The sequence below is a fragment of the Schistocerca nitens genome, chromosome 4 (genome assembly GCF_023898315.1).
Source record: "Schistocerca nitens isolate TAMUIC-IGC-003100 chromosome 4, iqSchNite1.1, whole genome shotgun sequence".
NCBI lineage: Eukaryota > Metazoa > Arthropoda > Insecta > Orthoptera > Acrididae > Schistocerca > Schistocerca nitens.
The window spans coordinates 986799766-986813199 of record NC_064617.1 but is presented as its reverse complement, the minus strand read 5'-3'; the positions used below and the strand labels follow the sequence as shown (position 1 = coordinate 986813199).

At 44.4% G+C, this 13434-nt stretch overlaps 1 protein-coding gene across 1 annotated transcript in view; it reads left to right on the top strand.

Annotated features, from left to right (window-relative positions):
- Positions 1-13434, top strand: part of LOC126253699 (dedicator of cytokinesis protein 1) — a 443179-nt gene that overhangs the window by 280414 nt on the left and 149331 nt on the right. Inside the window, exon 23 of the mRNA XM_049955225.1 lies at positions 11689-11802. Coding sequence (XP_049811182.1) covers positions 11689-11802 — 114 coding nt within the window. The remainder of the gene's footprint in view (positions 1-11688; positions 11803-13434) is intronic.

Below are 13434 nucleotides of genomic sequence, written 5' to 3'. Positions count from 1 at the left end.
AGACATTTGTGTTGTTGTGTGCAGAATGTTCAGCAACTTGATGATCAAGTTTGCAGTTTTCCACAATTTGATTGTGACCATTCATGCAAATAGACGGTTGGTTACTTGTCGTGCACATGGAGAATGCTGCACTGTATTTGCAACATGGCTGCTTTCACACATGGCCCTGTCTTTTATTGGGTAGGAAATGCCTCTGACTGGACTGCAGTTGGAGGTGGTGGGAGGGTATATGGGGCAGGTCTTGCACCTGGGTCGACCACTAGGGAATGACCCATTGGTTGTAGGATTGGGAGTAGGGTTGGAAAAGGGATGGACAAGAATATTCTGTTGGTTGGATGGACAATGGAAAGCAGAACCCAAGGGAAATATGCATATGATTTTGGGTAGTACATTCCTCATCTCAGAGTGTGTGTGTGTGTGTGTGTGTGTGTGTGTGTGTGTGTGTGCGTGTGCGTCTATTGCTGACAAACGCCTTAATGGCCAAAAGCTATAATTGAGTGAATCTTTTTGTTGTGCTTGTCGCGACTCAGCATCTCCACTATATGGTGAGTAGCAACTTTCCTTCTCTAAAAACTGTAATTATTCATTTTATTGCAACAAATGTGACCCTTCTATCATATTAATCACTAGTCAATTTTATTGAATTAATTTATGTATAATCTGAACCTGGCATGTGCCCAAAATACTTTGTATTATCCCACAGCATCGGTATAAAAAATCTGTGAATTTAACTATCAGAAAATATGTACACATCTGTGATCATAACTAAATGACCGTAGCTGTGAAATTATTTCTACATCATAAAAGTGTAGGAGCTTAAAAAGAGGGGAGGATAGAGGTGTGAGGAAATCCTGGTACCCGTGACACAAACAGTGGTGTATAAAGGGTGTATCAGAAAGGATGGCACAAACTTACATGGCTGAAACCACACGGTAATAGGAGCACGAATTTCAAGTAAACATGGGCTCTAAAATGCATACCTTAAGAGCTATGAGATATTTTCAGTATTGCGAAACACATCTCTTCTACTGCAAGCTCTTTGCATTCAATATTTAGGGAAAACAAGAAAAAAATTCCAGTAAACGTGTGCTCTAAAAGGTATACCTTAAAAGTTATCAGCACTTGTTCATTAGAATAGTTGTGTTCCAAAGCACCGAAGATGAACAGGTGCTCGTAGCTGCTACGGTATGTATTTTAGAGCACATGTTTAGTGGAGATTTTTTTCTTGCTTTGGTCCATACTACCACTTCCCAAAATATGGAAAGCAAAGAGCTTACAGTAGAAGAGGTTTGTTTCACAATATTGAAAATCAAGAATGCCTCATAGCTCTTTAGGTACGCATTATAGAACCCATGTTTGCTTGACATTTGTGCTTCTAATATCGTGTGCTTTCAGCTGTGTAAGTTTGCCCCATCCTTTGATACACCCTGTATATATTATTAATCATTTGCAACAGTTTCACTCCTGCTTGGTTAAGCTTGTGTTATAGCTTTAAGTATCAACTTTCTTACGTTTTCAAGTCAGCAATGGCGTATACTTTCCTGGTTAAATAGCATGTATGCCATGTGAAGTTGTTACAATAGATATTTTTGTAAGTACACTTAATTTTTCGGACTAATAATTCTCATAAAATGCAATGAATATAATAGAGGGAGACATTCCACGTGGGAAAAATGTATCTAAAAACAAAGATGATGTGACTTACTAAACGAAAGTGCTGGCAGGTCAATAGACACACAAACATACACACCAAGTTCAAGCTTTCGCAACAAACGGTTGCTTCATCAGGAAAGAGGGAAGGAGAGGGAAAGACGAAAGGATGTGAGTTTTAAGGGAGAGGGTAAGGAACCATTCCAATCCCGGGAGCGGAAAGACTTACCTTAGGGGGGAAAAAAGGACAGGTATACACTCGCGCGCGCGCGCGCGCACACACACACACATACACACACACACACACACACACACACACACACACACACACACACACGTATCCATCCGCACATACACAGACACAAGCAGACATTTGTAAAGGCAAAGAGTTTGGGCAGAGATGTCAGTCGAGGCGGAAGTACAGAGGCAAAGATGTTGTTGAAAGACAGGTGAGGTATGAGCGGCGGCAAATTGAAATTAGCGGAGATTGAGGCCTGGCGGATATCGAGAAGAGAGGATATACTGCAGGGCAAGTTCCCATCTCTGGAGTTCTGACAGGTTGGTGTTAGTGGGAAGTATCCAGATAACCCGGACGGTGTAACACTGTGCCAAGATGTGCTGGCCGTGCACCAAGGCATGTTTAGCCACAGGGTGATCCTCATTACCAACAAACACTGTCTGCCTGTGTCCATTCATGCGAATGGACAGTTTGTTGCTGGTCATTCCCACATAGGAAGCTTCACAGTGTAGGCAGGTCAGTTGGTAAATCACGTGGGTGCTTTCACACGTGGCTCTGACTTTGATTATGTATGCCTTCCGGGTTACAGGACTGGAGTAGGTGGTGGTGGGAGGGTGCATGGGACAGGTTTTACACCAGGGGCAGTTACAAGGGTAGGAGCCAGAGGGTAGGGAAGGTGGTTTGGGGATTTCATAGGGATGAACTAAGAGGTTCCGAAGGTTAGGTGGATGGCGGAAAGACACTCTTGGTGGAGTGGGGAGGATTTCCTGAAGGATGGATCTCATTTCAGGGCAGGATTTGAGGAAGTCGTATCCCTGCTGGAGAGCCACATTCAGAGTCTGATCCAGTCCCGGAAAGTATCCTGTCACAAGTGGGGCACTTTTGGGGTTCTTCTGTGGGAGGTTCTGGGTTTGAGGAGATGAGGAAGTGGCTCTGGTTATTTGCTTCTGTACTAGGTCGGGAGGGTAGTTGCGGGATGCGAAAGCTGTTTTCAGGTTGTTGGTGTAATGGTTCAGGGATTCCGGACTGGAGTAGATTCATTTGCCACGAAGACCTAGGCTGTAGGGAAGGGACCGTTTGATGTGGAATGGGTGGCAGCTGTCATAATGGAGGTACTGTTGCTTGTTGGTGGGTTTGATGTGGACGGACGTGTGAAGCTGGCCATTGGACAGGTGGAGGTCAACGTCAAGGAAAGTGTCATGGGATTTGGAGTAGGACCAGGTGAATCTGATGGAACCAAAGGAGTTGAGGTTGGAGAGGAAATTCTGGTGTTCTTCTTCACTGTGAGTCCAGATCATGAAGATGTCATCAATAAATCTGTACCAAACTTTGGGTTGGCAGGCCTGGGTAACCACGAAGGCTTCCTCTAAGTGACCCATGAATAGGTTGGCGTACAAGGGGGCCATCCTGGTACCCATGGCTGTTCCCTTTAATTGTTGGTATGTCTGGCCTTCGAAAGTGAAGAAGTTGTGGGTCAGGATGAAGCTAGCTAAGGTAATGAGGAAAGAGGTTTTAGGTAGGGTGGCAGGTGATCGGCTTGAAAGGAAGTGCTCCATCGCAGCGAGGCACTGGACGTGTGGAATATTTGTGTATAAGGAAGTGGCATCAATGGTTACAAAGATGGTTTACGGGGGTAACAGACTGGGTAAGGATTCCAGGCGTTCGAGAAAGTGGTTGGTGTCTTTGATGAAGGATGGGAGACTGCATGTAATGGGTTGAAGGTGTTTATCTATGTAGGCAGAGATACGTTCTGTGGGGGCTTGGTAACCAGCTACAATGGGACGGCCGGGATGATTGTGTTTCTAAATTTTAGGTAGAAGGTAGGGGTGCGGGGTGTTGGTGGGCTCAGGAGGTTGATGGAGTCAGGTGAAAGGTTTTGTAGGGGGCCTAAGGTTCTGAGGATTCCTTGAAACTCCACCTGGACATCAGGAATGGGATTACCTTGGCAAACTTTGTATGTAGTGTTGTCTGAAAGCTGACGCAGTCCCTCAGCCAGCTTCATCCTGACCCACAACTTCTTCACTTTCGTGGCCAGACATACCAACAATTAAAGGGAACAGCCATGGGTACCAGGATGGCCCCCTCGTACGCCAACCTATTCATGGGTCACTTAGAGGAAGCCTTCTTGGTTACCCAGGCCTGCCAACCCAAAGTTTGGTACAGATTTATTGATGACATCTTCATGATCTGGACTCACAGTGAAGAAGAACACCAGAATTTCCTCTCCAACCTCAACTCCTTTGGTTCCATCAGATTCACCTGGTCCTACTCCAAATCCCATGCCACTTTCCTTGACGTTGACCTCCATCTGTCCAATGGCCAGCTTCACACGTCCGTCCACATCAAACCCACCAACAAGCAACAGTACCTCCATTATGACAGCTGCCACCCATTCCACATCAAACGGTCCATTCCCTACAGCCTAGGTCTTCGTGGCAAACGAATCTGCTCCAGTCCGGAGTCCCTGAACCATTACACCAACAACCTGAAAACAGCTTTTGCATCCCGCAACTACCCTCCCGACCTGGTACAGAAGCAAATAACCAGAGCCACTTCCTCATCTCCTCAAATCCGGACCTTCCCACAGAAGAACCCCAAATGTGCCCCACTTGTGACAGGATACTTTCTGGGACTGGATCAGACTCTGAATGTGGCTCTCCAGCAGGGATACGACTTCCTCAAATCCTGCCCTGAAATGAGATCCATCCTCAATGAAATCCTCCCCACTCCACCAAGAGTGTATTTTCGCCATCCACCTAACCTTCGGAACCTCTTAGTTCATCCCTATGAAATCCCCAAACCACCTTCCCTACCGTCTGGCTCCTATCCTTGTAACCGCCCCCGGTGTAAAACCTGTCCCATGCACCCTCCCACCACCACCTACTCCAGTCCTGTAACCCGGAGGGTGTACACGATCAAAGGCAGAGCCACATGTAAAAGCACCCACGTGATTTACCAACTGACCTGCCTACACTGGAAGCTTTCTATGTGGGAATGACCAGCAACAAACTGTCCATTCGCATGAATGGACACAGGCAGACAGTGTTTGTTGGTAATGAGGATCACCCTGTGGCTAAACATGCCTTGGTGCACGGCCAGCACATCTTGGCACAGTGTTACACCATCCGGGTTATCTGGATACTTACCACTAACACCAACCTGTCAGAACTCCAGAGATGGGAACTTGCTCTTCAATATATCCTCTCTTCCCGTTTCCCACCAGGCCTCAATCTCCGCTAATTTCAATTTGCCGCCGCTCATACCTCACCTGTCTTTCAACAACATCTTTGCCTCTGTACTTCCGCCTCGACTGACATCTCTGCCCAAACTCTTTGCCTTTACAAATGTCTGCTTGTGTCTGTGTATGTGCGGATGGATATATGTGTGTGTGTGCCAGTGTATACCTGTCCTTTTTTCCCCCTAAAGTAAGTCTTTCCGCTCCCGCGATTGGAATGACTCCTTACCCTCTCCCTTAAAACCCACATCCTTTTGTCTTTCCCTCTGCTTCCCTCTTTCCTGATGAAGCAACCGTTTGTTGCAAAAGCTTGAATTTTGTGTGTATGTTTGTGTTTGTTTGTGTGTCATAAAATGTAATGTGTTTAGAGATTCACAGTTTTCACTTTGCTTTCATTTTTGTTCTAGCACTGCGAAGATGATCCATTTCATAACCAATAGTGAATAATTTTTTTTAAGACAGAACAGTGTGTATCATGCATTTCCGTGAGTATATCGATGCTGACTCTTCAAGCTTTCCCGGCAGGTGTGTTGTAAATGGTCTTCACGGGTTTGCCGCCGGATCATGTTGTGCTAATTCCACAATATTTCCTCGGAGCAATTGTCCGAAATCTTCAGGTGGTTCAACCTTGATCGTGGCCAGGTACAACGGACAGTATCCGCACACCGACGCCGGTTTTTAGAAAATGTGCACGAAGAATGCGCAGTTGCGGAAATCACACATGCAGTGATTTGTCATATTCAAACTCCCTCTGCCAAAAATCGCAGAGCGGCTCTCCCCCAAGTGCGCTGTACACTGTTTTTGTCAACAGTGTGGCCAGACATTACTCATCAATGGCCGTACTAGGCCAATGTTATGACGGGCCTATTATCAAAGAATCTTGATTTTTGCATCGTGATTTAATAGCAGCCAATGCAGGGTTCCAGGCTGTGCTCAATTGAAATCCTCTATCCTTGTTGATGAGATTGTTGACTATACGGATATGTATTGCTTCCTTACCGAACACAACAGGTTTCTCAGTTTTGCAGATGGTTGAAAAACACACTTAATTCCGTATCTTCCGAAGACTTCTGATTCTTGATGACATGGCACCAAAATACAGCAAAAAGGCCAATGTGGTGGGTGTCTTTGTACCTTCATTCTGCTCCATAGACTGAATTCACCTGGGCCTGAACGCATTACATTTCTGTCTCTCAGAAGAACCGTTTTGTCGGAACACTGTCTTCAAAGGTTGTATTTCACTCGACAGGCTCTAAGGTCAGATACCACATGTGCTCTATGAACTAAGGTACGTAATGCACTACCGCATTGTGCAGGATGATGGCAGCTTGTGGCCTGCAAATATAGATCTGTATGCATTGCCTTGCGGTAGACGCTGTGTCCCGAGGTTCCATCTGCTTTCCTCCGTACCAAGACATCAAGAAAAGGTAAAGTACCATCTTTTTCCACTTCCATTGTGAAGTTTATATTTGGATGGGGCAAATTCAGATGCTGAAGAAATGTAGGTAGAGTATCAAGTCCATGTGGCCACACCACAAATGTATCATCCACATATGGCAGAAAACAAGAGGGTTTGAGAGTGGCTGACTGTAGTGCTTTTTCTTCAAAGTCCTCCATAAAATAATTGGCCACCAAGGGAGACAGAGGGCTTCCCATGGCGACACCGTCCACTTGTTCAAAATATTGGTCTTGAAATGAGAAGTACATTGAAGTAAGCACGTGTTTGAATAATACTACTATGTCCTCCTCAAACTTGTTGCTAATGAGCTCCGAAGAGTCCTGCAAGGGCACCTTTGTAAATAAAGACACAACATCGAAACTTACTAACGGATCCAATGATTGCATTCTAAGGGTTTTCAGGCGACCTATGAAATCTTCAGAATTTCGAATGTGATGGTCACACTTGCCTACGAGAGGTCCCAATAGTGATGTCAGGTATTCGGCAACAAAATAAGTAGATGCTCCTATGTTACTTACAATGGGACGGACGGAGAGGCACCCCATTCTTATGGATCTTGGGTAGGCCATAGAGTCTAGGAGGAACTGCAGCCTGTTGACGCCAACCCTTAGCAACTTTTGCTGGAATCGATCTCTTCATGATGAGTTCCACAATTTTCCTCTGGATTGGTTGCTATTAAATCACGACATGAAAATCAAGATTCTTTGATAACAGGCCCGTCATAACACTGGCCTAGTATGGCCGTTGGTGCGTAACGTGTGGCCGCGCTGTTGACAAACACAGTACACAGCGCACGTGCAGGAGAGCCGTTCTGCGATTTTCAGGAGAGGGAGTTTGAATATGGTAAATCACTGCGCATGCACGATTTCCGCAGCTGCGCATTCTTCATGCGCATGTTCTAAAAACGGGCATCGGTGTTCGAATACCGTCACTCGTACCTAGCCACGAGGAAGATTGAACCACCTGAAGATGTTGGACAGTTGCTCTGAGGATATATTGTGGAATTTGCGCAACGTGATGCGGAGGCAAACCCGTGAAGACTATTTACTATATCGATGCTGTTGGCAGTTTCCTGAAAAAAAGTTTTTTTGTGGCAGTAGGTTGGAACTGTTGTAAAGAAGGTACTGTATGTGGTTTCATTTGGTTGTCATCAGTGGGGTGTGTTATGAAGAATTGTTTTGACTGCAAAGAAGAAGTAAACGAAATAGTGTCCTGTACAAGTGCTGCGTGATAGAGATTAGATTTGGGGCTGAAGGTGAGGCCATTAAAAAGTACTTGAAATTAGATTTTGGGCTAAAGATGAGGCATTTAAAAGGTACTGAGACTTCTTTAGGGGTCAGAGCTTTATCAGAAAGGTTAACAACACTGTTATAGAATGGATGTTCTGGAGCAGTGTGTTTCATAAAAGATGGGGAAAGTTTTTGGGGAATGCCAAAGAAAATACTCCACTCCATACATGGCCTCAAACAACTTCTCAAGGCCTTAGGTCCATCTCAAAACCTGACACCTGAATCCGTCTCCCTCCTCACACCAGCAACCCCATGCACTACTACCTCTTACCTATTCCTCAAACTCCATAAACCCAACCTCACAGGTCTCCCTACTGATCGTCCCCTAGTGGCTGGGTACAATGCTTCCACAGAGCGGGCCTCTGCCTTTGTTGACCAACACCTCCAAACTATTGTCCACAACTCCCCATCCTACATTCGAGACACTGCTCACTTCGTTGGCCACCTCTCCACAGTTCCTGTCCCGTTACCACCAGACTCCAAATGGGACATCCTCGTACACTGACGACACCGTTCCCGTGGCCTAGCGACCGTGGAACACTACCTTTCCCGATGTCCTCCTGGTACCGAACCCACCACTTCTCTCCTAATCCTCCTAGCCAACCACATCCTGTCCCACAGTTATTCCACTTTCGTAGGCCAAATCTCTAAACATATCTGTAGTACTGCCATGGGTATTTGCATAGCACCATCCTGTGCCAACTTACTTATGGGCCATCTGGTGGAATCCTTCCTATGCAGTCATAATCTAAAACCTGTTGTCTGGTTCAGATTAATTGACGATTTTTCATGGTCTTTCCACATGGCAAGGATGAACCTTGCTCTTTCTACCATAACTTCAACACCTGCTCCAAAATCCACATCATCTCGTCCTTCTCAACTCTTCCTTACAGCCTCCTCATCCTTGGATGCCACATCTGCAGAAGAATGGAGGAGTTGTTGAAATATGCCAATAGCCTTACCAGAAACTTTACTAACAGATGCAATCCTATCCAGCCCACCCATAAGCAATTCTCTTGTGTCATCTGCTCCTCTGATGCTGATAAACCTGTTAACCAGCCAATGCTCAGCACTCCTCTGATCCCTCAGTATCACCCTGGTCTTGAGAAGCTCAACCATTCCATCCACCAGGGCTTCGACCACCTTACGTCGTGCCCTAAGGTGAGGGATATACTACCTAAAATCACACACTCGTGCCCACGCAACCTTCAGAATATCCTTGTGCAGTCCTTTTCCGTCCCAATCCTATTCCCCATGGGTCCTCCACTTGTGTCCGTCTAGGTGCAAGACCTGTTCCGTACACCCACCCACCATCTCCTCCTGAAGTCCAGTCACATGCATTTCCTATCCAATAGAAGGCAAGGCAGTATGTGACAGCAGCCATGTTATGTATCAGCTGTGCTTCAATTACTGTACAACATACTACATGGGCATGACGAGTAACCATCTGTATACGTGAGTTAATGGCCACCACCGAGCTGCGGCAAACTGCAAACTTGACCACCAGTTGCAGAACATGCTGCACACCGCAACATAAATATCTTCAATAGCTGCTTCAGTACACAGGCCATTTGGATACTCGCTTTCAGCACAGTATACACAGGTCTGTGCAAAAAATTCCGGAACATTCACAATTTCGCATCAGTGGTGTGTCGGCAAAAAATGCAGTTGGCATCCCTGCACATGCCTGTGTATAATGTGTAACTGTCGGAAGTTTCAACGTGTATGTCTGTTAGTTATTGTTCAGTGCTGTATCGAGTAGAATGTCATGTCACACAGTTCGCTAATTTCGAGATGGCAGATTTAGAGGAGCAACGTGGCTGCATAAAATTTTGTATGAAACTCGAGAAAAGCTTTACAGAGGCACACCCAATGATGAAGAAAGCCTACGGTGATGAGTGCTTAAGCCGTACTCGGTGTTACGAGTGGATCACACAGTTTAAAAATGGCCGGATGGAAGTTAAAGATGACCCTCGTTCAAGACACCCTTCGATGTCTACTGACGATGCTCATGTCGGGAACATCAGAGAAATTGTGCATGCTAATCAAAGACTGGCTGCCTGAGAGATCACAGAAGAATATAACATTTCAGTTGGATCATGTCTGAAATCCTGACACAGGATCTTGGAACGCATCATGTTCCTGTCCGGTTTGTCCCATGGCTCACGAGTGAAGACCATAAAGATCTTCACCTCGCAATCTGACAAGAGCTATTGGATCGCATAAATGAGAACAAGATATACCTTAAGAGAATCGTAACTGGTGATGAAATGTGGGTCTACGGTTATGATGTTGAAACCAAGGTTCAACCTTCACAGTGGCTCAGAAAAGCTTCTCTAAGACCAAAATAAGCTTGTCACGTCAGGTCAAATGTCAGAGCCCTGCTGATAGTTTTCTTTTGACTTTGAGGATTAGTTCATTATGACTTCATGCCATAGGGATAAACTGTTAATCAATGGTACTATTGGGACATCTTGGGACACCTGTTAGAAAATGTGAGAAGGAAATGGCCTGAAATGTGGTGAGACAATTGATGGGTCTTGCATCACAAAGACGCACCTGCACATTCACTCCTGTTGGTGCATGACTATTGCACAAAAAACGAAATCACTGTGCTGCCTCATCCTCCGTACTCTCCAGACCTGGCCCATGTGGACTTTTTTTTTATTTCCGAAGTTGAAAAACGTGTTGAAAGGATGAAGGCTTGCAGTGATAGATGAGATAAAAGAAAATTCACACACGGCGCTTCACGCGATCCAGAAAGAGGCACACCAAGACTGCTTCCGGTAGTCGAAATGGAGTTGGGAGCGATGTATAAATTGTGGAAGAGAGTATTTCTAAGGAGACCCTGTACACTAAGTAAAAGGTAAGAGTAGAAAAATTTCGTGGTCGATGTTCCGGAGTTTTTTTGAATAGACCTCGTACAAGATGGGAACTGTCTGTTCAACACATCCTGCACTCTTGCAATTCCCATGGTCTAGTCCTCTGCTAACCTGTTCCCATAGCCTCACGTTGCCTTTTCCCTTCTCTCTCCTTGTCCATCAAGATCGTGCAGCTACTTCTGCCACTACTCTTCCTCACATCCCCCCACTGTATAGGCATTCTCCTTTTTTAACCCCTCTCCCTTCCATTTCCCTCTTCAGCTACACCTTTCTCTCGTTTTTTCCTCTCCTCTTCCCCCTCTCCTCAGCTCCTCCCTCTCAGGTCTGCACCCTCTGCAGTGCCACCCTCCACCCCCACCTCACCGTCTTCCTAAATCTCTTTTTGTTGTACCCTCTGTAACTTTTTTCGTCTTGTTGTGTGACCGTGAGGTCATCTGTCAAAAGACCTGCCTCTTTCCGGCTACTCCTTCCTTGTCTCCCCCCCACCCTCGCCCCCTCCACCTCCATCAGCTCAGGCAACTGCTTTCAATAATCAAGTATAAATAATTAGTATTGCTGTGTCCATGGGAGTGTGCTTTTAGATGTATGTCTGGTTCGATGTATGGATGTGTGTACTATTGTTGGGGGGAAAAAAGCTAGTGCTCAGAAGCTAGTGTGAGTGCTTTTTTCTGTTGTATGTTACAGAATTCTACATATTGATCTGCTATAGGTGAGTGGTTGCATTGCCATTAGTTTACATGGTGTATTATTAAAACATACACATAGTTAATATGTTTATTGTAAAACACCTAGAGAGGTTTATGAGCACAATCATCTGTGACTAGGTTAATAGATTATGGGTATTTTTCAGTCAACACAGCAGAAAATGTCTTCTTAACTATTTGTTTGAAATTATTAACAGCATATCAACATGGTATTTGTTACACTCTTTGCAGGGTACAAAATTTGTAGATACTGTGGCTCGGCTGATGGAGCGGTTGCTGGAATACAGGTGTATTATAACAGATGAAAACAAGGAAAACCGAATGAGTTGTACTGTGAATTTACTGGTATGTATCGTAACATCTGTTAATGCCAGGAAGAGAATGTGTTTTTGTTTTAATCTTGTGCATGTCCAAGGAGTTACACAGCAATCAGTAAAATTACCTGTAGATGTTGCTGTAGGATTTAACTTCATCTTGTTAACTCTGTATGAACATTAGTTCTCCCAAACACTGAAATAAAGAATTTTGCTTAGTTTGCTTTGATTGATTTTGCCTATGGTAGTCCATATTACTTTTGCACCTGAAGCAAAGCAGAAAATTTCTATTAGTATCTGTTAATAGTATTATTTCAATAACTGCTGTCAACACAATAAATAAGATGGTAACTATATTGTGAAAATGATAAAATTACAAAGAGAGAAATTGACTGCCTTCTGGAAGTGAAATCATTTTTCACAAGATGACTCATTTAAAAGTGGAAAAAAAAACTGGTACTAGGTTTCAGAACAATTAGCTTTTTCAAAGTCAAAAAATGGTAAGGTTAAAAAGGAAGGGTGGGTTACTCAGACTTTAGGATGAAAGGGAACCATCAGTTTGTTGGGTGTCCCCCTCTCATTGTGGAGTATGTTTGACATGCCCTCCTTTATAACCTTCTCCCAATCTATCCACCTTTCCTCCCTAAGAAAGAATCTAATAGTTATGAAAGCTAGGAATAGTTTGTGTGGTTTTTTTTTTTTTTTTTTTTTTTTTTTTTTTTTTTTTTTTTTTTTTTTGACAGTACTACATTTAATCCCCTGAAGATGTTTGTAATTTTATGACAATGTAACATTTGGGAGGGGGGAGCTACAACCCAATTACATAAATTTTAATCTAGGCCTGAGGTGGGTTAGAGTTGCATGGTTACAGTGTCAGATAGTTGGAAAGGGGGGGCAGGGGGAGGAAGAAGGGACAGTAGAGAGAAAGGGGGTTTGTGGGGGGGGGGGGGGGGGCATGGAGAAGATTGTGTACAGGAAGTGAGAGGGGGCACGTATGCAGGAGGCGAGGTACATGTCCGCTAGATTAAACACATAAGAAATAGTACAGGGATAAGGTGGTGGACATGTAGTGAAGGAAAGGAAGATGCAGGTGAAAGAGAACAGGACAGGACAACATAGTAGAAAAGTAAAAAAGTGTATAGAGTCCAAGTGGAATTGTTGGTGCAAAGGATGCATTCTAGGTTGTCTCCTACTTGAGAAATTGAGGAAAGATGGTCTTGAGGAGTAACCTTCAGTTAACAGATTGTGAAACAAGTAGGAAAGTCAGCTACATTGTTGTGTGCTGCATCATGTGGAGTTGGGTGGTCCGTTTGGCCCTTGGCTACTGTGTGTGTGTGTGTGTGTGTGTGTGTGTGTGTGTGAATATATGTATGTGGGGGAGGGGGAGGCACACGTGCATGTTTGGAATATCAGTCTGAGATTTAATTAAGCATGTTAATGACCTTACAAGTATTAAATATATCTCCAGACATTTGTCTTTCAAAGAATACTAATGTTTAAATTATGCACACCATTGGTAGTGTCATACTGTAGATTACAAAGACAACCTTATTTTCACATTTAGAGCCTTATTTCTCTGTTATACTGTTCTGTAGAAATGGCAGCTAAGGGTCTTTCCGAAGGGAAACTGCAATGTTGTTTCAGTTTATAACAGTAATGATAA